This window comes from Rhinopithecus bieti, unplaced genomic scaffold, assembly GCF_001698545.2.
Source record: "Rhinopithecus bieti isolate Rb0 unplaced genomic scaffold, ASM169854v2 scaffold_33935, whole genome shotgun sequence".
NCBI classification, from domain to species: domain Eukaryota; kingdom Metazoa; phylum Chordata; class Mammalia; order Primates; family Cercopithecidae; genus Rhinopithecus; species Rhinopithecus bieti.
Window position 1 is genome coordinate 782,497 of NW_016814646.1, and position 24,169 is coordinate 806,665.

Genomic DNA, 24,169 nt, shown 5'->3' on the forward strand with positions numbered 1-24,169 from the left:
GTGGGCAGATCACTCGAGGTCAGGAGTTCTAGACCAGCCTGGCCAACATGGTGAAACCCTGTCTCTACTAAAAATACTAAAATTAGCCAGGCATAGTGGCAGACGCCTGTAATCCCAGATACTTGAGAGGCTGAGGCAGGAGAATCACTTGAACCCAGGAGGCAGAGGTTGCAGTGAACCCAGACTGCACCACTGCACTCCAGCCTGGGTGACAGGGCGAGACTCTGTCTCCATAAACAAATAAAAACAAAAAATAAAAATAAGTAAGAGCTCTTTTAGAAGAAATCAGTTCTAGAAAATGATGATTTCCATGAAGAATTAGTTTATTTCTTCTCCCAAATGAGAATGATATAATTTAGTTCATTTCCTTCTTTACCTCCATTGCCCATAAATAGAACCAATTCCATTGCAAAACAACATGGCCTATTCATGTGTATTTTCCTTTCCCTTTCATTATTATTTGTATTTTATTAGTATTTTATTGTAGGGCCCCAAAATCTTCTTTTGATATGAGTTTGGATATAAAAAGTCACACAAATGGATATGATGTGAAGGTGGTATTACATAATCTCTTTTAGAAAGTTTGGTAAAGGAGGGGACAGGTGAGGCTACAGGTTGAAGGGAGAGGAGAGTCAAGGAAAAGGCTTGTGTATAGGCCTGCTGGGAAGGAAGATAAAGAAGAACTGCACCAATGGCCAAGAAAAAGAAACCACAGAGCCCAGGGGCGGTGGCTCAGGCCTTTAATCCCAGTACTTTGGGAGGCTGGAATGGGCAGACAGCTTGAGCCCAGGAGTTTGAGACAAGCCTGAACAACATGGCAAGACTCTATCTCTACAAAAAATACAAAAATTAGCCGGGTGTGGTGGCATCAACCTGAAGCCCCAGCTACCCGGGAGGCTGAGGTGGGGGGACTGCTAGAGCCTGGGAGGTGGAAGCTTCAGTGAACCATGATAACACCACTGTACTCCAGCCCGGGTGGCAAAGCAAGGCCCCATCTCCTGAAAAGAAAAGAAGCCACATGAAGCAAGAAAAGAAAGACAGAAAGGAGGGAAGGAGGGAAAGAAGGAAAGAAGGAAGGAAGGACAACTGATGGAGTCATGCCCTTACTGAGGAGCCAACAGAAGAACCGATGAAGAACCCAGAAGGAAGTACTGAGAAATATGGCTTGCTGCTTTTGTACCGTGCAGCTAAGAAAAATCAAAGCACCTCGGAAATAAAAGATGCACAACAGCACAAGTTGTTGGAAATGTCCTCCAGTGGCTAATCTTTAAGGTTATATAGTGGCTTGCTTATAAAATTTTTCCATTACCTTAATTAATGGAGTTCTCCCAAAAAAAAATCCAAAAAGGTAAGCAGTTATGTCATTGCAGATAACACTTGATATTGGAACAAGGAACCTGTTTTTTTTAAAAAAAAAAAAAAAGTCAGCAGGAAAAAGTTCACGTGAGTAAGTGGCAAATATTCGCACAGATTATGATTCATAATGAGTTATCAGAATAACCCTTTGGATTGCACTGCAGCCTAGCCAGAACATAACACTTGCCGAAACAGTAGAAATGATAACTATCAACCAAATTTGCCTACTTACCAATTTAAACAGAGCAAAATCTAAAAATAAACTAACACACTAGGAAAATACTGCTAAGGAAAATATTAAATTATTGATTTCTACAGTTATGGATGTTTTCATTTTAGTTTTATGAGGAATATGTTATAATAAAAAATAAAAGGCAGGTTGAAAGCTAATCTTAAGAAAACCAGCCTTTTAATATGAAAATGAGTCATTTCTTTAGACAGAGCATAACCTGATAAATTTATATCGAGTTCTTAATACATATTCTCAATTATTTTAAATTATATCTTAGCTTATGATTTCAGTAAACCCTACTGAATGTACAGAACCTACTTACTTCAGTAACTGCCCCATCAATGAAAAGTCTGCACAATACATTAAAGACAATCTTAAAATGATTCCAATTACTTACACACACACATATACACACAGAGACACACACACACACAGACACACCCACATCCTTGGTAAAAAGGCATAAAGCTGTCAAGGGAATACAATTTATCTTGACAAACCCCATCAACTGTAAAAGATTTTAATTAATGAGTATAAAATGAGTGTAGGAAAATTTGGTCACTTTTCTAAATCTTAAGCTTTTCTCCATTCCAACTAATTTTAAGTAATAAGTTTTATGATTTTACCTAACAAAATGCATTCTGAATATGCAAGCCACTGCCATAGAGCAATTAACTTCTACAATCTGGAAACCCACTCCTACATAGGAGCAAAGGAGAAAATCTACCTACCTTTCACCTAGAAAAACATGCATTTCTTCACATTAGTTACTAACAGGCAAAGTTTTATATTTTTTGGCATTCTATGTAAATAATATCTTAATAAATATTATATTTAAAGTCTATCTTTTGTGAAAAGTCACATTAGGATTTATTAACACCTGAAAATGTAATTAATTGTTTGGGTCTTTTATGGGAACTTCCTATATTTGGAACCTGAATAAGAATGGTATCCAGTTGTTAATGAAGCATTTTGTCTTTAGATGTCAAATAGTAAGCAAAACTCAGTAAGATAGTTTAATGGAATAGGAACAACAAACAGCGTATTTGAGTAGAAATCTGCAAGACATTGTCCAATGTTAAAGAGCTATAAAAGTGCTAAGACCTAATTATAAAGCAGCATAATTCTGTTGCCTTACCATATCATGCCTTCAAACAGATTTTGGATGACAAGGTGTGACTGAGTGACAGTTATCAGTAAAGTGACATGAGTCCATGCGAACTGTTAATAGCCCAACAATACAAAAATTAGTGAACATAACTGATCAGTGCAGCTGAAGAAGCAACAGCGATTTTGAAACACAAATTTCTACCATGACTTTTGGTCAAAATGCATACGTTAGAGTCATATAAAATAAACACCGTTAGTAAATTATGTTCCTTTTGTTGCCTACTGGAACCTTAAAATAATGAAAACATTTAACAAAGTAACCTTAATTTACACACAAATAGAATTCTAATAATAGGTATAGTACTAAAATTTTAAAACATATAAAACATAAACTATTATCTTGAATCATTAGATTTAAGTGATAATGAGAGATTTCTGTTGTTTTAGATTTAAAGGGGAGCATTTTACTCTGGCTGCATTCTGTGGTTATAAAAAACTGCTAAAAATTCCTTTTCTTTCAGAGTTTATTATGGTAACTTTTTCCCATAAAGAGTTATTTCCAACTTCAAATTGTTCAAACCAGCAGGGTTCAACTGCCCTTAAACTCTACCTTTCATACTTGAAGGGTGATCGCGACAGGTCTGTTCAATGACAGTATTCAATTTCAAATTTTTAAAGACCTTTGTGTTTTACCAATTCTATCTAGCCTGAAAGATGGCCACTTTTAACGTAATCAATCAATATGGGTAGAATATAAACAAAAGCAGCCAGGGTTTCCATGTATTAGTCTTTTTAAAAATTCTTAAGAGTTTGATTTATTCTCCCCGGACCCCCGCCCTTGAGACAGGGTCTCACTCTGTCACCCAGGCTGGTGTGCAGTGGTGTGATCACAGCTCACTGCAGCCTTGACCTCCCAGGTTCAAGTGATCCTCCTGCCTCAGCCTCCCCAGTAGCTGGGACTACAGGTGCGTGCCACCATGCCCGTCTGATTTTCATATTTTTTGTAGAAATGGGGTTTTGCCATGTTGCCCAGACTGGTCTCAAACTCCTGGGCTCAAGGCATCTCCCAAAGTGTTGGGATTACAGGCATGAGCCATCGGTGCTTGGCCTTTTGATTTATTCTTAATAAACCTGTTTCCCATTTAAGCAACCATATTATATTGGTTGCTTTATTTTATTCAATTTTTATCTGCTTAAAAGATCCAATTCTCTTTTACCCTGATTGCTTAAAAATGTATAATTAATTTTTTTCCAACAGATGCCATTTATATTTTCACTGGATAGTCTATTACTTTTACTTGTCTTGTTTCTACATAGAATTCACTCAGAATTTTACTCTTCATGCTCAGATCCCCTGAAATAAGAACTATAAGAAACACAATTTCCCAGCAATTATGTTCAGCAGAATGTCTTAATGGAGAAAAGCTAAGCATAAAGAACAGAAAATATATTCCAAGTCCAAAATAAGCCTCACTATTACATGAATTTACAGATCTGAATACTACACTGCACAGTGTTACTAGCTACAGTTTAAGAAAATAAGAAAAGTTCATATGTAAAGTGATACATTTCTTAAGACAGGCTTTGGTACACTGAACAAAATATCTTATGCCAAAAAGAAGTACAAAATTCTATGACTAACCATGACCACCAAGATCATACATGCTCTGCTGCTTTTATGCTCACGCCAAGCGCAAGTAAACATAGTTACTTTCATAGAACAATATGATAGATGCTTCCCAGACTTAGTAACTGTCCAGGAGTAAGAAATTCTTCAAATTTCTACGTATTTAAGGAACCCAAAAACTTTAATTTTACACCATTTGAAAATATTCAAAGAAAAAGTTTTCAGTAAACTTTGAAAACAGTTAAAATTTTAAAATCCTCACAAACTTCTCAACTTTAATAGTTTACATTTAATGGTCATCTGAAATCCAAACATCCCTCACATTCATGCAAAACAACAGCTAGTAGATTAGACTGTATCTTCTCACTACAGAAAAAAAAAGTTAAGGGTTTTTATCACAGATAAGGACTAAGGAATAATAGTTAATACACACCATATAAAACTGCAGACGATAATGTTTCTTCACCAAACTCAGTACAAACATGCAGAAACCTGTTCAAGAACAAAAAACACGTGCTCGCAGTACAATTTGGTACAAAGGGTTAAGATTCCCTGAGCTCAAATAAACCAATGTCCTATATCACAGCTACGCACATTTTAGCCACTTACTCAGATGCCATCTCTCCTACTATCTTATATTAAGCATTTTAAGTAAGTTTCTTGAGGGAAACAATCTTGTACTCTCCAAAGTGCCTAATATATATTCTGTGGCACAAATTCACAATAAACATCCTCTGCTTTAATTTAATTAATTAGTCCCTTGTTAATATGTGGGCATGGAAAACAGATCTTAAATTTAAATTAAATAGTATTTATTTGCTATAACAATGCATCAAGTGTATGTACAGAATGTTTTCAATCTCTACATAATAGAAAAATGAATAACAACTATTATAGCAGCTGATGTCTGTTGAATGCTTACTATTTCTGGGCTCTTATCTAAGCATTTAATCATTAATGATAATCCTTTATTATCAATCCTTTCAAAATCCCTATAACATACTCATTATTAGCTCCATTTTACAAATGAGGAAAAATGCAAAAAAGGCTTTATTAATTTACTGAAGATCACGGGACTAGAAAATAAACACTCAAATACTATTGACCCCTAAGAGTCACGTGGTTCCATAAACCAAAATCAGCAAAATTCAGGTTAAGAGCAATCTGCAAGTTCTCAAAAGCATACAATAATTATAGTAAAATGTAATATTCTTAATAATGTAAAGATTTACAAACAGTATTTGTATTTATGTTTACATTTTACAAATTTATTACAATGAAAATTTATTAAATTCTAACCAATTAAGTGAAATCTAATAATCACACACTAAAATAATGGGAGGCAATATGAATCACTTCTTGCCAAAAATACCAGTAAACTTCTAAAGATAGGTTTACTTTACAGAGGTGGATATCAAAAAATACATAAACCAAATTTAATTTCAGGTAAACGGCTACGTATGCATTCTATTTTGCAACATCTCTTTTTTTCTTTTTTGAGTCAAGGTATCGCTTTGTGGCCCAGCCTGGAGTGCAATGGCACAACCACAGCTCACTGCAGCCTTGAACTCCTGGCCTCAAGTGATCCTCCCACCTTGGCCTCCCAAAGTATCAAGATTACAGGTGTGAGCCACTGTACCCAGCCTCTGCAGTATCTTTAAAGAGTGAGTTCTCCAAGAGAGAAACTGAATTTTCAGTTGATCAATTCTACATAAAATAAATACTAGACTTTGTACATCCAAGTTATACTTACCAAGGCAATTCTACCAGTAGAGTAAACAAGGGTACTACTACTCTTACCAAGCAAAGAATCCAACAGCAGCTGCCTTTCGCTACTTTCGATGATCAATTTGAAATGTCAAAGCAGAAAGGACCATGACAAAATGAAGAGAACGAATACTGAGCCCAATCCTATCTCACTTCCTATTTGTCATCTATGAGGTAATCCAACTAACTGGCCTGCACAAGCAATATGGACACATTTTCTGAGTGGAGGCACAAATGAAAGCTAATATGTCACTTTATTGACAGAAAGAAGGAAAGAGGGAAAGAATGAGAGAGAGAGATACTAAAACATGAAATTAATGGCATCAAAACTGCCAATTGTATAAAAGATTCCTTTAAAAATTCCTGCTTTTGAGTTGTTCTTCCACAGCAGATAAACTTATCTTGAAGCTCAAGTAATGACTTCTATGCTATTTTGTGCCACTGATCTATAATTAAAGGTGAACGTGGACTGGACTCGGTTCAAAGGCCAATGGGTAAGGGCAAAGCAGAGACACAAGACAGAAACAGTGTTTTCTGTCCAAACAGACCCCTTGACTCTCCCAGCACAGCCTTGGGAACTTCCCAATATCATTAACTATAAATTATCTATTCACAAATACTACTCCAAAATATATGATTTTCTCTTTCTTGAAATTATAACACCATTCACCCTTATTTACATTTCTTCAAACACAATTACTGGTAGAATCACTTAACATTTTCTTAATGGACATTTTATCCAGGACAACTCTGGCAACTCACGTTTACCTGATCCAGTTTCGCCTAAGTGATAGAATTGTGTGACTCCTAGATACACTAAGATAATACAGTTCTCTGACTTGGAGGAAGGGGGAGGTATACAGTGTTTTCCTAGCATAGCTAAGGCTAACTATAGTCATCTCTCATTATCTCTGGGTGATTGGCTGCAGGATCCCCAAAGGACAAAAATCCATGGATGCTCAAGTCCCTTCTATAAAATGCTATAGTATTTGCATCTAACCTACTTACATCCTCCTGTGTATCTTAAATCATTTCTATATTACTTATAATTCCTAATACAATGTAAATTCTATATAAATAGTTGTTAGACTGTATTTTTCAGGGAATGATGACAAGAAACAAGTCTACACATGTTCAGTAAAGACACAATTATCCATTGTGTTGCTTTTTTTTTCCCAGAATATTTTCGATCCACAGTTGGTTGACTCCAGGGATGCAAAACCCATGGATATAGGAGGGCCAACTGTATTAATTTTTAAAGAAAAACATTGTAAAAAAGAAACATATGAACTTAATCTTTCTCATTCACAACTGTATGGACATATTAACAGTTTATGTTTCAATACTTAAAAATATATTTATATTTTAATAAATCTGTGGAAAGGATCACTTTTTGTACACTTGGATCCATAGTTTTAATAGTTTTATTTTTTTTCCCTGATTGTTAACAAAGAATGCTTGCATGACTATTTCTCTTTTTTTTTTTTTTTTTTTTGGAGACAGAGTCTCACTCTGTCACCCAGGCTGGAGTGCAGTGGCGCGATCTAGGCTCACTGCAAGCTCCGCCTCCCAGGTTCACGCCATTCTCCTGCCTCAGCCTCCCGAGTAGCCGGGACTACAGGCGCCCACCAGCAGGTCTGGCTAATTTTTTGTATTTTTAGTAGAGACAGAGTTTCACCATGTTAGCCAGGATGGTCTCGATCTCCTGACCTTATGATCCGCCTGCCTCGGCCTCCCTAAGTGCTGGGATTACAGGTGTGAGCCACTGCGCCCGGCCTGTATATTTCTAAATTAAAATCACAGAATGTGTTATAGTACTATAAATAAAAGTACTGAAAAGGCATCCTAATATATAGTTCTTTATATAAAAGTTATACTTATTATTTATCCACATAGTATTGTGCCTGGTGTTCTCAATACAAAGATACGTATATCTCATTGCCCAGCATCAAAGAGTTCTCCAGCGATTAAGCAGAACCAGTTACCCAACAAACTAAAGAGAGGTATATCCAAAAAGAACAAGAGGCCGGGCGCAGTGGCCCACACCTGTAATCCCAGCACTTTAGGAGGCCGAGGCAGGTGGACCACGAGGTCAGGAGATCGAGGCCATCCTGGCTAACACTGTGAAGCCCCATCTCTGCTAAAAAATACAAAACAAAATTAGCTGGGTGTGGTGGCGGGCGCCTGTAGTCCCGGCTACTCGGGAGGCTGAGGCAGGAGAATGGCGTGAACCCAGGAGGCAGAGCTTGCAGTGAGCCGAGATCGCGCCACTGCACTCCAGCCTGGGCAACACAGCGAGACTCTGTCTCAAAACAAAACAAAACAAAACAAAAACAAGAGAATCCAGGTGCAGTGTCCTATGCCTATAATCCCAACACCCTGGGAGGCCAAGGAAGGAGGACGGCTTGAGGCCATGAGTTCAAGACCAGCCTGTGCAACACAGCAGGATCCTGTCTCTATGAAATAAAAGTAAAAATTAGCTGGGCAGGACGGCACACACCTGCAGTCCCAGCTACTTGGGAGGCTGAGGCTGGAGGATCACTTGAGCCCAGGAGTTTGAGACTGCAGTGAGCTATGATCAAGTTACTATACTCCATCCAGCCTGGACCACAGAGCAAGTCACCATCTCTTAAAAAATTTATTTAAAAAAGAAAAAAAGGATGAAGATTTTTAAGGGGGTCAGGAAAAGTAAAGGAAAAAACACAAGATACTGAAAAGCCCAACAGATGAGACAGAGGGAATTTCAGAAAAATAGATAAAAAATACTTATTAAGCACCTTTGATATGCCAGAAACAAGATGCAAAAATGAATAAGATAGGCACTGCCATTCAGGAGCTCTTACTATTGTTGAAGACACCGAAAACAAATGAAAAATAAAGTTGTTTTTTAAATTTACCATTGATGATTAGTGAAAATTTAGTAAACATATAGCCCTTAATTCAAAAAACAGACAGTAGGATGGGCCCAAGATTGAATACTAGAGCTTCCGACTCATCCCCCATTCTTTCACTTGGTTATATTCTTCATTATACTTGCCTAAACCATCAAAACTTTCTAGCATCAAATTTAATAAGCATTGTGTGCCTTTTTTCTAATATCAAATTTAAAAAGCATTGTGTGCCTTTACTCAGACACCAGGCTACAACTGAGTTGTTCTGAAAAAGTTTTAAATGAATATGCATTGTAGAGATTACCATACAAACCAATCATCATATTGGTTAAACATTTAAAAAAGTTTTCATCCCAGCACTTTGGGAGGCTGAGACGGGCGGATCACAAGGTCAGGAGATCGAGACCATCCTGGCTAACCTGGTGAAACCCCGTCTCTACTAAAAAATACAAAAAAAAAACTAGCCGGGCGAGGTGGCAGGCCCCTGTAGTCCCAGCTACTCGGGAGGCTGAGGCAGGAGAATGGCGTAAAACCCAGGAGGCGGAGCTTGCAGTGAGCTGAGATCCGGCCACTGCACTACAGCCTGGGCGACAGAGCGAGACTCCGTCTCAAAAAAAAAAAAAGTTTTCTATTAATCTGAATGGTTAGTCTAAGGTTAAGAACCAGTACTAGCATGTATATAGAGTTTAGTAGTCTTTAATTCAGAAATTTTAAGTAGTTTTGGAGATACAGTCTTTTGTGAATTATTTGTGACACTTTTCTAAAGATTTCATTAATATTCTCTGATATAAAAGATACTCAGGATGTTTGGGGAAAATATCTTAATTATGCATTAATTTTGGCTATAACTTAGTTTTGTATGTCCATCGATTTTCTTGAACTGAAAGCGTTACATTCAAGTCATATTATCTCCCTAAGAATTTTAAAGAAATCAAAATAGCTACGCATGCACAAACACAAGCAAAAAATAATTTATTAAACATAATAAGCACATCACTATAGTTGAATAAAGAAATGTAAGGTGATGATATTAAGGGTCAAACACCTTAAGTTTGTTGACATATCACTGCTAACCATGTAATTGCACGACATGACGGGTCAGAATTGGAGATACCTATATTTTATTTAAATAAAATTCAATGTCAATGAAGTAGTTTGAACTGTCTCTGCTTTTTAAATCTGGTAAGACATACATTTTCTGAAGTCATTTGACCACTATAATACAACTAAAATTTTCACAGGGCCCTTGGAATATTGTTTAACAAAAAGACTTCCAAAGATTTCCACAGCATAATTTGAAAGAAAGGTACAAATATCTCAATGTTAGCACAGTCTCTATTTCCATAGTCCTGTTTCAAAGTCTAACTCCATTTGCTGGACTAAGCTCACAAATGTTGCTAAGCACTTCAAGAGTAGCCACTAAGGCCTCAAGACTCAGCAAACAAAACACTGATACTAAGAAAATATCATTAAGAAGCACTGTGTGTGGATGTGCATGTTCTCAGCCTTTTAATCGTTTATCCAACAAATACAGAGTCGGACCCTCAATGCCAGTCCTGCACTGCGCTCTGGGAATTAAACAAACAAGAGAGGTACACCATGGGTGCTTTTGGTCTAACTGAGCCATTTTTAGGCCACCCTTAAAATGATAATAGACATCTAGTATTCTAGTATTCTATGCCTGTTTTATACTGGAAGTTACATCATTTAACTGAGTAGCTCCTAGCTTACTATGAGGCTGCATTTTTAAAGTATACCTATAGAGCGGGGCATGGTAATACACGCCTGTAATCCCAGCTACCAAAGAATCTGAGGCAGAAGGGTAAGTTGAGTCCAGGAATTCAAGACCAGCCTGGGAAAACAGTGACATCCTATCTCAAAATAACAAACAAAAAGTACATTTGTGTGACTATAATGATGTCAATATCCTGGTGTAATGTACTATAGTTTTGCAAAATACTATTATTGGTGATAACTGAGCAAAGTGTAAAAAGATCTATTGTTTCTTACAACTGCATGTGAATATGCAATTATCTCAACAAAGATGTGCATTTTAAGCCAATAACCTGTGATACATAAACAACTTTTCATAGACTGTCATAAAATAGCAGTTGGGTTCTACGATCAGCCTGTGGTATTTTTATTTTCTAACTTATACTCATTTAGTATTAACTACAAACCGGAAGAGTTTAGGTCCTTACTACATTTAGTGTGGATTACAGCAGTAGCTTCCTATCTAGTCTGCCTGATAATGTCTCCCAACCTACTTCATTTAATTACAATCTGGTTACATCATTTCTTAGCTTAAAATCCTCCAATGTTTTCCCAGATATAAAGTCCAAACCCTTCCTAAGACACACAAATTTTCTCAAGATGTGGCTCCTGCCTACCTTCCCTATCTGCAATGCCTCCATGAACCCAAAACATGCAATCCTTTCTCATTCTCATGCCTGCACAGCTGTTCCTCTGCCTGGAATGGACTTTTCTACTATCCGATACCTGGCAACTGCCTGCTTGCTCTTTCCTTTTCATGAAACCTGTCATTTCTTCTCAAAGGCCCTCCATGGCCTTCCTTCCTCTTCTTCATGCTCCTGCCAGAACTTGTTCACATTTCAGCAATGAACTAGAAGACTCACATCTCACCAGCTTCAAGACCCTGGAAGGCACACAATCGCTTCATTTCCCTTTATATCCTCAACATCATTCACAGTACCTAGCATTTGAAAAACACTCAAATGTTTGCTCAAAGAATGACTTTAATGACTTTCAGTAAGTTTCTGTGATTCTGAGTGTAAAATAAGAAACGGTAAAATATGTCTATGGCAGAAATAAGTATACTGTTAGAAAAATGAAGAAATACCAGGCCAGACATGGTGGCTCATGACCATAACCTCAGCACTTTGGGAGACCAAGGCAGGAGGATCACTTGAGCCCAGGAGTTAGACACCAACCTGAGCAACATAGTGAAACTCCATCTCTACTAAAAACACAAAAATTAGCCAGGTGCAGTAACACATGCCTGTAGCCCTAGTTACTTGGGAGGCTGAGGCATAAGAATCATCTGAACCCAGGAGGCGGAGGTTGCCATGAGCCGAGATAGTGCCACTGCACTCCAGCCTGGGCAACGGAGTGAGACTCTGTTTCAAAAAAAAAATAAGACGAAACACTGATTGTATTTTTATAGAAGTAGAGTCCAAAAGTCACACATGAAACAAAGAATTACTAAAAAGGGGCTGACTGGGAGGCGATAATCAAAGACAAAATATATAAAAAGAAACAACAAAGAAAATGAATTACAGTATTGGTCCACACTCAATTGAGATGTTATTCTCAAGCATAAATTATAGCAAAACCAAAGGGGAAAACAGTAATCACCTTATATGCCGACATTCTACCTCTCAGCTATTGCTGTATATCAATATAGATGTAACTGCAGATGTGGATACAATGATAGATGTAGATGTGCCAATATAAATCCATCTATAAGCTATTAATGTATGAAGTGAAAAATGGTACAGAAGAGATACTCTCACTTGTATAAGAAAAAGGGAAGGGGGATATAAACATAAAAGCTTGAATACTCAGACTATTTCTGGAATAACAATAGTAAGCCTCCAGATATTGTAAGTAAGGCCCTGAGGTGGAGGAAAGTTTCATCAAATACTCCTTTCTAGTCTAAATTTTTATCATGGGCATATATTTTCATTAAAAAAAAATACACACACACTAGTTTAGGCCTCTTGAAACACCTGCCCAGGGTGCCTGTCCCATCCCAGCCACATGGAGGGGCCACAGGTCAGTGCCCAAGTCAGCAAGCGGCACGAACTGCAGTCATGAAAAGGAGCCATCTTTGATGTCCAGCACACTTAAGACATGAGCACCGGCCTCTGTCTCACGGCAACCACGTGGGAGGTCTGGGGTTAGAACTGCTCAGTTAAGCCCGCTAAGCCGCAGGACTGTGAGCAAAAATAACAAATTGTTTTAAGCCAAGGGAAAAATAAAACTAGTTACGGCTTTTGTTTTAAATGACAGTTTGTATTCCATCCTGGTGTCCCTGCAAAATAACATTAAAAGAAATTAAGGGGAAGCCCCACGAGAACAGAGAAAACTGAAGAAATGTCAAGGAGAAAAGAAGAAACATGTCTACAAAATTTGGAAGCTAGAAAACAGATAGAAAACTGTTAGTAGACCTGAGAAATTACAGGTGCCTAAACATATTTTCTAGAGAAACTAAGGAGAAAAGGCCTGGTGGAAGGCAAGACTGAGGCCTAGGCTTCTGACCTGGATTATTAAGTAAAAGTCTAACAATAAGTGTGAGCCCTAGCCAAAGCAATCAGCTGTGAGAATAGACCAAAGGTATCTTTAGAAATGCACAAACATAAGACATCTACCTTCTACACATCATTTCATAAGAAACTACAGCAGGCCATGCTTCAGCAAAGTGAGGGTGTTAACCAAGAGACGGAAGACCTGGGATGGAAGAAATGGGCTCAAATCATGAGGACAGCTCAGCAGTGGGCCCAAATGCAGCCAGCTCACACAGGAACAGGAATGCAGAGGTCTCTGGTATAGAAATCTCCAGAAAAAAAGGCAACTGATATACTGTCTGACTTGTGTAAATATCTGAAAACACTGCCAACAGACATGGGCAAATCTGAAGGAGAAATTAAGGATCTCTACACTGAAATTAGCAAATATGGGAAAGAGAAGGTGAGGCAGTTACTCAGTTCGGGAAAAACAAAAAGTAGTAAAAGAAGGAAATGTAATCATAGATACTATTTTGTTCTACAGGAAGTGATATTTTGAGTACCTACTTAATGCAAACTGTGACTAGAAAAAAACTGAGTATGAAGAAGTGAGGTAGGTTATAACAGGACGTCAATAGATAATGCCTAAAGTAAACTAAGAAATAGGCCTATTACTTAGAAAAAAGGAATAAATCTCAAAGCGGTGCGGTGCAGGGTTGCTGTTTACATCATAACTCTTTTGAAATTCAGTTTGAAAACTAATATGCATATATTAATGATATAAATCATTTATGTTTTAATTAACTACAATTGTTCTTTTTTTATTATTATTATTTTGAGATGGAGTCTTGCTCTGTCGCCCAGGCTGGAGTGCAGCGTCATGATTCTTCATGTTGGTCAGGATGGTCTCAAACTCCTGACCTCAGGTGTTCCGCCCACCTCAGCCTTCCAAAGTGCTGGCATTATAGGTCTGAGCCACAGAGTTCGGCCTGGAGTGATTCTTAATAAGCACTTTTTAAACCCACTATAAGGGAGTAATTGCTATTTAAGAACATGATGAAAGAAATAGCTTTATACATGAGAAACAATGAAAAAGAGAGGCTGGAATAAAATGTAACCAAAAAATTACGAATTTAAATAACAGAAATAAAAATAAACATGGAAAATGTGTTAGCTACATATCAATACAGAATATTCCTTAACTTACCTGCCAGATAGAGGGCAAATGATATAAATCTGTGGTAGCGAATGAGGAACTGAAGTTGTTCTTCTCTTTGAACAAATGTAGCAAAATAATCAGCTACAGTCTCTCCATAGAAAAAGTAGTTTACACACAATAGAAAGTACCTGTAATTTAAAAACAATTAGCTTTTCTATATTTGAAGCTTTCCTTCCCGTCAAACTCAACAAAATTATTTTCTACATTCTGATGACACAAAGATCAAAACCAAGTTCAGAAGACCAATTCAAGATATATTTTACCAAAATGTTATTTTCCAGTTTTAAACTTAATTTCAAATTTATTGATTAGCAAAAATTTACCAAATATAATTCACACCTTTATTTAGCTGAAAATCTAATGCCAGAGATAATCAGGAAACGATGTAGAAAATACTACCTACACACAATCCTTCACCCTTGGGAGGTGGGAGCAGTGTGTGTGTGTGTGTATAAATTTAATACTTTGTGTGTAGTATAATGTGTGTATGTATGTGTATGATTTTAATACTTTGTATGTATGTATAATGTGTGGGTGTATATATTGAGGTATTAAGTTCATAATGAAAATTAACTCCTAACTACTCACAGCTCTAATGCTTTTTAATAGTAGAAGTCCTAAGACAAATCCCTACCTGTCCTCAGGAAGATTAAGAAGGAAAGAAAGAAGAGGTAATTCAACCTGTCTCCCCATTGACCTGCACGCACTGGCATCTCCCCTCTTCTAATGCTCCTAGTGGACTCCAAATGAGCCGGGATTCTTCCTCTGTAAGGCAATCAAGGCCTAATAACCCCAAACTTCAGAAATTAACTTTTCATATTTGAAATAGTTTCAAGCTTACTTACCAACTCAGTGTTCTAAACCATGGTAGATCATAGGAGTGATAGACTCTATAACCTATAGTGATAATTTCATGGAAGCATTTCACTTGGATGCCCAGAACCTGAAACCAAGAAAAAACATTAACATACATTTCTCAATGTTTAGATTTATGCTTAATCATTCAATAAAGTAGTTTGTCATACGTATTTTAAAAATCTTAATCTACCAATTTTTAATTATTCTAAATGTCAGTAAAAAAATGCAATATTCCATATCTCTAAAATCAAGTGATGCCTCAAAGGGGTGGACAAAATAATGTTTTACTCAAAAAGGCTTGGAAGATCCTTCCCGGGGTGGGGAATGGCACTGGAGTTTAAAGTTTGAGGGATCTGGTTGGCCACAGTTGACTAGGATTTATCCCTCATTACTGTTTCATTATTGAGACTGTCCTTCTCAAGATGGAGAATCTTTTTGTCCAACTTGTCCATTATGTTTCTTGAGATACCCTAAGAAAATCATATATGAAAGTTTGCTTGTATATATTTATTTGTAACCATGCATTGTTATACTTGCAAGTAATAAAGATACCGTCAGGACAAACAGTTAAAACACTTTCTACCCAGTCACCCTGGAATGGCCTTTTCATCCTCCCAGCTGTGTCAGCTCTCCCATAGTCAGCTACTCACTGGTCAATCGAAGCTGGGCTACCTTAGCAAAGTATAAGCAACCTTCCACATTTGAAGCCACTTTGGCCAGTCAACTGAGTTTACGCATTTCTGTTTACACAGTGTCCTGACTGCACACCTATTAAATGGGTTTACATTTATAAATCCCTTTTTGATGTTCTATTTTGTAGTCCTTCAAACTGCTGCATTCAGCAACCTGGATGAAGGTAATTTCTCAAGATGTAGCATCATACCCAGTGCTTGACCTATTAATTTCAAGACTCAAAGAGCAAATGGCAAGTCGAATACTTATTATCATAAATTAAGAGGTAAAAATCTTTGTGAATACGGCAGACTAGCTTTTTTGTCTAGAGAGCACTCTCCAGGGGCTTGTTTTTATGCTGTCCTTGAGCTAAGAATGGATTTTATATTTTAAAGAGTTATTTAAAAATCCAAGATTATGTGACTGAAACATATGCAGCTCCTTAAAGCCTAAAATATTACTATCTGGTCCTTTAACAGAAAAAGCTTACCAAACTCTGTCAGAGGATATATTTTGGGATTTCCTTTTAAGATTTCCACAAGTTAGTTTTCCAAAATCTACCATTCAGGGTATTCTTAAGCTATCTTTTCCCATTATACTGATTACATGTCCAATCACATACTTTAAAAAATAAATGTCTCTTTTCAGCCACATGATAAAGAAATGTATGTGAAACCATAAACAGTACTTTTAGCAAAAAGTCATAAATGTGTTATAAAGACAGGAGGAAATCTAAGTGTCCTTCTTCAAATAACATTTGTATATAATATCAAGTCATTTCTAACAAAAATAAAGAACGGAGACAATGTTTAGTATTAAGATAAAACAGTAAAGCAAAGTTAGTCAGCTCCGAAGGGCTTTTAAAATATCATACTGATGTAATTTCTATGAACTTATTTGCTAGGGTACATCCACTGGCACCTTAAATTGTATTTATTTTACTGAGAGGGGAGAATAAAAGTGTTTTTAATAGCACACATTATATTTATATAATCAACTATAGCTTGCAGGGACAATTAATACGGAACTTCTAGGAAAACAGAAAACAAAAGGTTCCAAATAGTACTGTCGAAATCTTAAAACTGTATGTGTATCTTCCAGGACTGGAGGATTACACAGACATTAATACTCCACACCATCAATACTGGTAGCAATGTACACTCAAAGGACTCTGTTGGCCCAATTAATATTTCAAGAACCTTAAAAACAACAGTCAGTATTTAAGCGTCTACTCTTTACTAGTTATTGAGGACTTATAGAAATAACATATGGCATCTGTTCACAGAGAGGTACGTCTCTCAGGGAGGAAACACGACTACAACCCATGTGAAATAGGCAAATGGACGTGTGTAGAGGCAGACACACCTGTGGCAGGGGCAGGGGGTGGGCAACGGCAGAGCTGGAGGAGAAGGATCTGCAGAGTCACCGCCTGTAGGGGGAATGGGGCGTATTAAGGGAACTACTAGGAGGGTGGAGTTGCTGGAAGACAAAGGTGGGGTTAATAAGGAGAGAAAGAGATGAGCCTGGTCCTGGAATCCTAGGAAACAGCAGGAAGCACTGCACCGAGGAGTTGAAAGGACATGACTGGACATGAGAGTTTGGGAGAATAAAGTGGAAAGAATGGACTGGGCAGGTGACAAGAGTAAAGGCAGTCAGGCAGGCAAGATGCCACTTCACTATCCAGCTGAAGTGGCAGAGGAGTAGAGAAGAAGATAGGAGAGAAGTAGAAGGGGCAGAACTGACTAGACCTGGTGAGTGAGGAAATTGAGGGGCTAAGGGAGTAAAGGGAACACAAAATAACACCGAGAGGCTTGGAAAAGTAGACAGTACGAAAAAATTATACAAATTGGGTCAATTGTCATATTCAACTAAAATCAGAGTTGAGGAGCCAAGTGGAAAAAGCACTCAGGGCACATAGCACCTGCTCCACGAATTATCCAAAGCCCAGCTGCTGAAACAGCTGGCCATACCCTCAGACCAGTTTCATTTAGTAGCTGCTGAAACAACAATGTGCCATGACTCTAGGACTAGTTTTACCTGCCACCACTGTCACTCATCAATCAGAGCCTGCCAACTCCCCAAAACTTTACTAGTGCCAATGGGCTTTCTTTCAAAACAGTATGTAGCATTTCTCTCTTTAATAAAACTCCCAAGCTTCTCTCATTAATAAAACTCCCAACCTTCTCTTTGTTCTTTAGACATACTAAAGACAACCCTGGTCTGGGTGTATGCTCTGAAGTGCAATTCTGTTTTTTTAAAATATATATATACATTCCCAAATAAAATGCTTTGCATAGAGATTTGTCTGTGTATCATTAACTTTGACAACAGATTTACTCTGGATGGCTGAGGTATGGACTAGAAGTTCAGATCTGGACATTTTGAGTATGAACTATAGTACCTATGGGTTATCCAAATAAGTGTCTATTTTCACTTTGCAAATATTTTCTAAGAAAATACTCCTGCATATAACGTTAGAGCATATTTATGTTCTAATATGTTCAGGATAGTGTTATTCACGATAAAAAAAAAAACAGAACATAACCTGAATGTCTAAAAATAACACAATGATTTGAATAACTTCAAATGATGCACTGAATGAATTCAGGTATTCATTCACTTTAAGTGAATAACTGCATGATGAATTACATTCTATCAAGTAGACAATCTAGTAAAGCTAATGATTATAAAGACCACAGAACAACACAAAACTTTTTTTAACAAGTTTGTTTTTTTTAGAGACAGGGTTGTGCCATGTTATCCAGGTTGGACTCAGACTGGAATTTCAGGGCTCAAGTGATCCTCCTACCTCAGCCTCTCGAATAGCTGAGACTACAGGTGTGTGCCACCGCACCTGGCCACAAAATTTTTGATGTGATATTTAGCTTAAAAAGCAGGATTCACAATGTTAGTCACACTATTATTATGACCATGGTTTTAAAAACACAAATTAAGCAAAAAGTGATGAAATAAAATACACCAAATAACACTACTAATTGCATTTTGGTAGTCAACAACAGGGTTGGAATGATTATTTTTAATTATCTATTTTCCAAAGTAATTTGAACACACTTACACAACTCTCATAATGGGAAAAAGTAAACACACCATTTAAAAGTAAATTACATAGCATGAATTAAAACTTAATGACAACAGTTTCCAAGAAGGTAGGGGGGGAAAGGTAGTGTTATTTGCTTTCAATATCTTCTATGTGTTCACATCTGTCTTTAAATCAAAACATGCTTTAGTAACTCCATCACTTGGAAAGTACGATTCTAAGCCATGAATACAACAATTTAAAAATGACAAAAGAAGGCCTTTTAAGGAATATGGGTATGCATTCCATATTAAAATAGTACCTGTAATTTCCTAGAAGTTTTGTTTGTTTGTTTTTTGAGACAAAGTCTCATGCTGTCTCCCAGGCTGGAGTGCAGTGGCGCCATCTCGGCTCACTGAAACCTCTGCCTCTTGGGTTCAAGTGATTCTCTTACCTCGGCCACCTGAGTAGCTAGGACTATAGGTGTGCGCTACCACATCCAGCTAATTTTTTGTATTTTGAATAGAGATTTGGGAAGTGCAAAATTGAGGGTTTCACCATGTTGGCCAGGCTGGTCTTGAACTTCTGACCTCAAGCAATCTGCCCACCTCGTCCTCCCAAAGTGCTGAGATTACAGAGATTACAGGCGTGAGCTACCGTGCCTGGCCTCCTAGAAGTTTTTAATGAAACTATATTGAATTAGTCATTTTTGAGTGCTGACATTATAAGGCAACTGCAAGCTAGATACAATGTGTCCTTCTCAAAATATAAATGATCTAGTTAAGAATAGGAATAGAAATAAGGTTTTAAAACACATAACGTAATATCAATTGCGTACCAACTATATGTGTGAATCATCCATATCCTCTTAACATAAATATCATATAAACATTATATATACATATGCATGTATGTATATGTAATAAACTTAAATAACCAATAACAGTTCAAACCTACTTTACTTAGATCTTTAATATTCTTTTTTGTTTTTTTAAAGACAGGATCTCACTCTGTCGCCCAGTGGCACGATCTCAGCTCACTGCAACCTCCACCTCCCAGGACCAAGTGATTCTCCTGCCTCAGCCTCCCAAGAAGCTCAGATTATAGGCACATGCCACTACCAGCTGGCTAATTTTTGTATTTTTAATAGAGACGGGGTTTCACCATTTTGGCCAGGCTAGTCTCGAACTTCCGACCTCAAATGATCCACATGCCTTGGCCTCCCAAAGTGTTGGGATTACAGGCATGAGCCACTGCACCTGGCCAGATCTTTAATATTCTTATTTTCTTCTTTAATTAAACTCACCAATTGAAGCAAATAATTTGTAATAAGATCATATTTTCCTTTCATAGTAGAAAAAAATAAAAAAACTCAGGTACTGTAGGCACACTTATGGTTCTCTTAAAAAATCAGAATCCAAATGTATGCATGCATGCCTTTAAAACTGTCTTGAATTTTGTCATAAAGAGTGGTTAGAAAATAGTTTTTAATCCACAAATTCTTGCTCTAGTTATTATACTCAACAGTTCAGTTTGGAGAAACATGTAAATCACAGGGGAACCCACCAAACCTGCCTAAGTCAGTGTATCTAGGATATTGGTGGTTTCTGATACCTTAGATCAAAATTTTCTTCTTACTCCTTACTTCTCCCAAATAAATTCTTAATTATTAATTCCAAATAAATTCTCCCAAAATACTTCTCCTCACTGCTTCCCAAATAAAACTCAAACTTCTTCACATAGTATTGCAAGGCCCTCCAGAATCTGATCTCTAATTATTTTCGGGCCTGTGCTCCAGGAAAAAGCACCTTTTTCTGCCACCCAGGGAATGCTGTGAGCTGCCTCCACCCTGATACACGGCTCAAGGCCATACTCAAAGGTCCCTCCACCCACAAAGCCTTGCGGAACTCCCTGCTCTCACTAGCTCCCTTCTTCCTCGAGCCTGCCCACTCACCACCAGAGCACTGAAAAGTGCTCTGTACACACTTGCTTCTTAAATGTCCAAGTCCCAGGGCCAGTGGTGGTCGTTCTAGCCCTTGGCACATTCAGCGACAGAAGACTGGGAGCTGGGGGGCCTCTTCCTGGAATCAAACCCAGACAATTGCCCATGCCTGCCCACTTGGCTTTCAAGCTCGGCTTCCTCTGCCCTCACATTAAGTCTATCCTATTTATTATCCATTTTTCCTTTGCGAGAAAAAGCACTTTCAGATCTTAGCAAATTAGCAGAAAAGAAATTAACTTCTTCTCATTTTCATTACTTGATTTCCCCAAGGAAGTGTAAAATTAATGAGAGGACAAGAAGAGAAGTGAAAGAGGCTTCGAGGTGCTTATAAAAGCCACTTTAAGTGGCTTCAAGAGCTGATGGCATTTTTTCATCATGTCTAATTTCACATCAAAACTATTCTTTTATAAAATAAAAGGAAAACCATATCATATAGCTCATAAGCTTATGAGCTACGAATATAATTGAATATGGAGGGAGACTGGCAAAATGGATAAACACATTTCTCAGTGGGCAAGAGAAACCAGAGATGAAGGAGATGAGAACGTAAGAAGAGCCCGGATTAACTGAGAAGGAATGAGAAAAAGTAATAACGATGATAATACTAATAAAGAAGGCCACAGGGCACCCCAGAGAGCAGGCTCTTGCTGTGTGCTGTCAAACCACGCTCAGCACTGCCTAAGTGCTTGATGAGTGTGTTCAACAAATGCATTTCTCCTTGGTTCCAACACTTGTGGGCTTCGAATGTTTCATGCTTTAAATATCTGGGCTTTTGCACACAGGAATCCTCTGCCTGTGATGGTCCTCCCACAGACTCCATCCTTTACCTCGTTGATTCCCACTCAGCCTTCAGATCGCAGCCCACGTGCTTGGCACTGTGCCTCTGCAAAGGCTCCCAGCTCCGCCTTTGCTGTCTTAGTATAATTCTTTTTTTCAAATGCTTATCGTAGTTTGTGATTATATATAGTCATGTGTTGCTTAACAACAGGGGTATGTTCTGAGAAATGCATCGTTAGGCAATTTTGTTGTTGTGCCAACATCATAGAATATATTTACACAAACCTAGATGGTATGGCCTCCTATACATCTAGTCTATATGGTATAGCCTATTGGTCCTAGGCTACAAATTTGTACAACATGTTACTTACTGAATACTGTTGGCAATTGGAATAAAATCACGAGGCAATAGGAATTTTTTGGCTCCATTATAATCTTACAGGATTTCTATCGTATAGTTGTCCATCACGGACCAAAATGTCATCAGGTGGCATCTGACTGTAAATAATCAACTCTTTAAAGTGCAGATAGTATGCTCCATGAGGGCAGAGACAGGTACATTTTTCTCAGTACCACTGTATCATCCATAGAACTAATGTAATGCCTGGCATATAGCAGGCATCTTGGAAGCATTTGTTACATGAATGAATGAAGGGTTAAAATACTTGTTTGGCTTCCTGACTTGTTGAGCTTCCCACACACACCAAAATCCAAAACTCCCAAAATGGTTTTTCCTTGCCTCTCCAGTGCCCTACAAAGACACCCTCTACACATACAACTTGCAGATCTTCCAATGGACCGCATCCTCTCACTCCCTCCTTGGCCTGCCCAGGATGTCTCCACTTTGGAATTCCTTTCCCTGTCCAGTATTCAGGACTCGGCTTCGGTACTCTCTCTTCTGAAAGCCCCTCCTCATCTCTCCCTCAGACTCGATTAGGTGCTTCTCTACTGTGCACTCCTTTGTTCTATCATAGAACTTATCTCGCTTATTTATCATACTTTTATTCGTATGGTTACTTGTATGTTTCTGCCATTACACTGAGTTCCTTGAAATCAGGGATCTAGCTAATAGTCATATGTTCATGGTACGTGTGTATATTTCTGTCTTTTTTTTTTTTTGAGATGGTTTCACTCTGTTGCCCAGGCTGGAGTACAGTAGTACAATCACAGCTCACAGCAGCCTCGACCTCCCAGGCTCAAGTGATCCTCCCACCTCAGCCTCCCCAGTAGCTGGGACTACAAGCATGAACCACCACCACCTAGCTTATTTTTTAAAATTTTCTGTAGAGACGAGGTCTCAGGCTCATGTCATATCTTTTATAAAATATACTTGGCACAATGTCAGACACATAGACATGTACCTGTTACACAAATTTGGTCTCTGCTGAATGAACACATTGAATAGTCATTTTGCAAACAGAAAAGATTAAGTCAAATCATCATGAAATAAAAGACACTTAAAGGAACTAAATATGCTATGACTGAGTGTTGAATTAACTTATTTTTTATGATATGTTCAAATTACTTCAATCATATATAAATGTTGAAAAACAAAGCAAGAGATACTCAGGAAAAAGTCAAACACTTACAAGAAGCATCAGCATGAAGGATCCCATATAGATGATCAGGAAAAACAACGAGATCATAGTTAGAGTGAGAATTCCACGTATCCACCAGTTTTTCCACCTACAAAGAAAATGTAAAGTTAGTATTTAATGTGTTCTTAAGGTTTTTTTTGTGGTTTCAGTATTGATTTGCCAGATTTATGAATTTTCCTTTACTTTAAGATTCCACTACTGGCCGGGCACGGTGGCTCAAGCCTGTAATGCCAGCACTTTGGGAGGCCAAGACGGGCGGATCACGAGGTCAGGAGATCGAGACCATCCTGGCTAACATGGTGAAACCCCGTCTCTAATAAAAAATACAAAAAACTAGCCGGGCGTGGTGGCGGCGCCTGTAGTCCCAGCTACTCGGGAGGCTGAGGCAGGAGAATGGCATGAACTGAGATCGCGCCACCGCACTCCAGCCCAGGCGACAGAGCGAGACTCTGTCTCAAAAAAAAAAAAAGATTCCACTACTTCACTTTATATAATAACAAACAACAAAAACAAAAACCAAGTAGCATTCACGCACCCCACCACCACCACAAGCCTCACACTTCACCCCCAGTGTGCCATACAAATATCACTCCTTGTGTGACCATGTCATATAAACTGTTGGCAGCCTTGTATGAAAAATCCAGAATAATTCAAATACATGGATGGTGATTTCTGAATGCTCTTATACACAAATGATGACATCTATATTTAGAATTGTTGCTGTTTTTCTTTAGGACTTTTCTGATTTTATTAATTCAACTGGTAGCACTGAAATT

General features: G+C 37.9%; 1 protein-coding gene across 3 annotated transcripts in view; it reads right to left on the reverse strand.

Moving 5' to 3' along the window:
- Positions 1-24,169, reverse strand: part of CDS1 (CDP-diacylglycerol synthase 1) — a 66,971-nt gene that overhangs the window by 13,318 nt on the left and 29,484 nt on the right. For all 3 annotated transcript variants that reach the window (XM_017851641.1, XM_017851642.1, XM_017851643.1), the window contains exons 3-8: positions 23,385-23,481; positions 15,295-15,392; positions 14,438-14,577; positions 4,759-4,817; positions 2,727-2,809; positions 1,310-1,397 (exon numbers count right to left, since the gene is read on the reverse strand). In XM_017851641.1, coding sequence (XP_017707130.1) covers positions 1,310-1,397; positions 2,727-2,809; positions 4,759-4,817; positions 14,438-14,577; positions 15,295-15,392; positions 23,385-23,481 — 565 coding nt within the window. The remainder of the gene's footprint in view (positions 1-1,309; positions 1,398-2,726; positions 2,810-4,758; positions 4,818-14,437; positions 14,578-15,294; positions 15,393-23,384; positions 23,482-24,169) is intronic.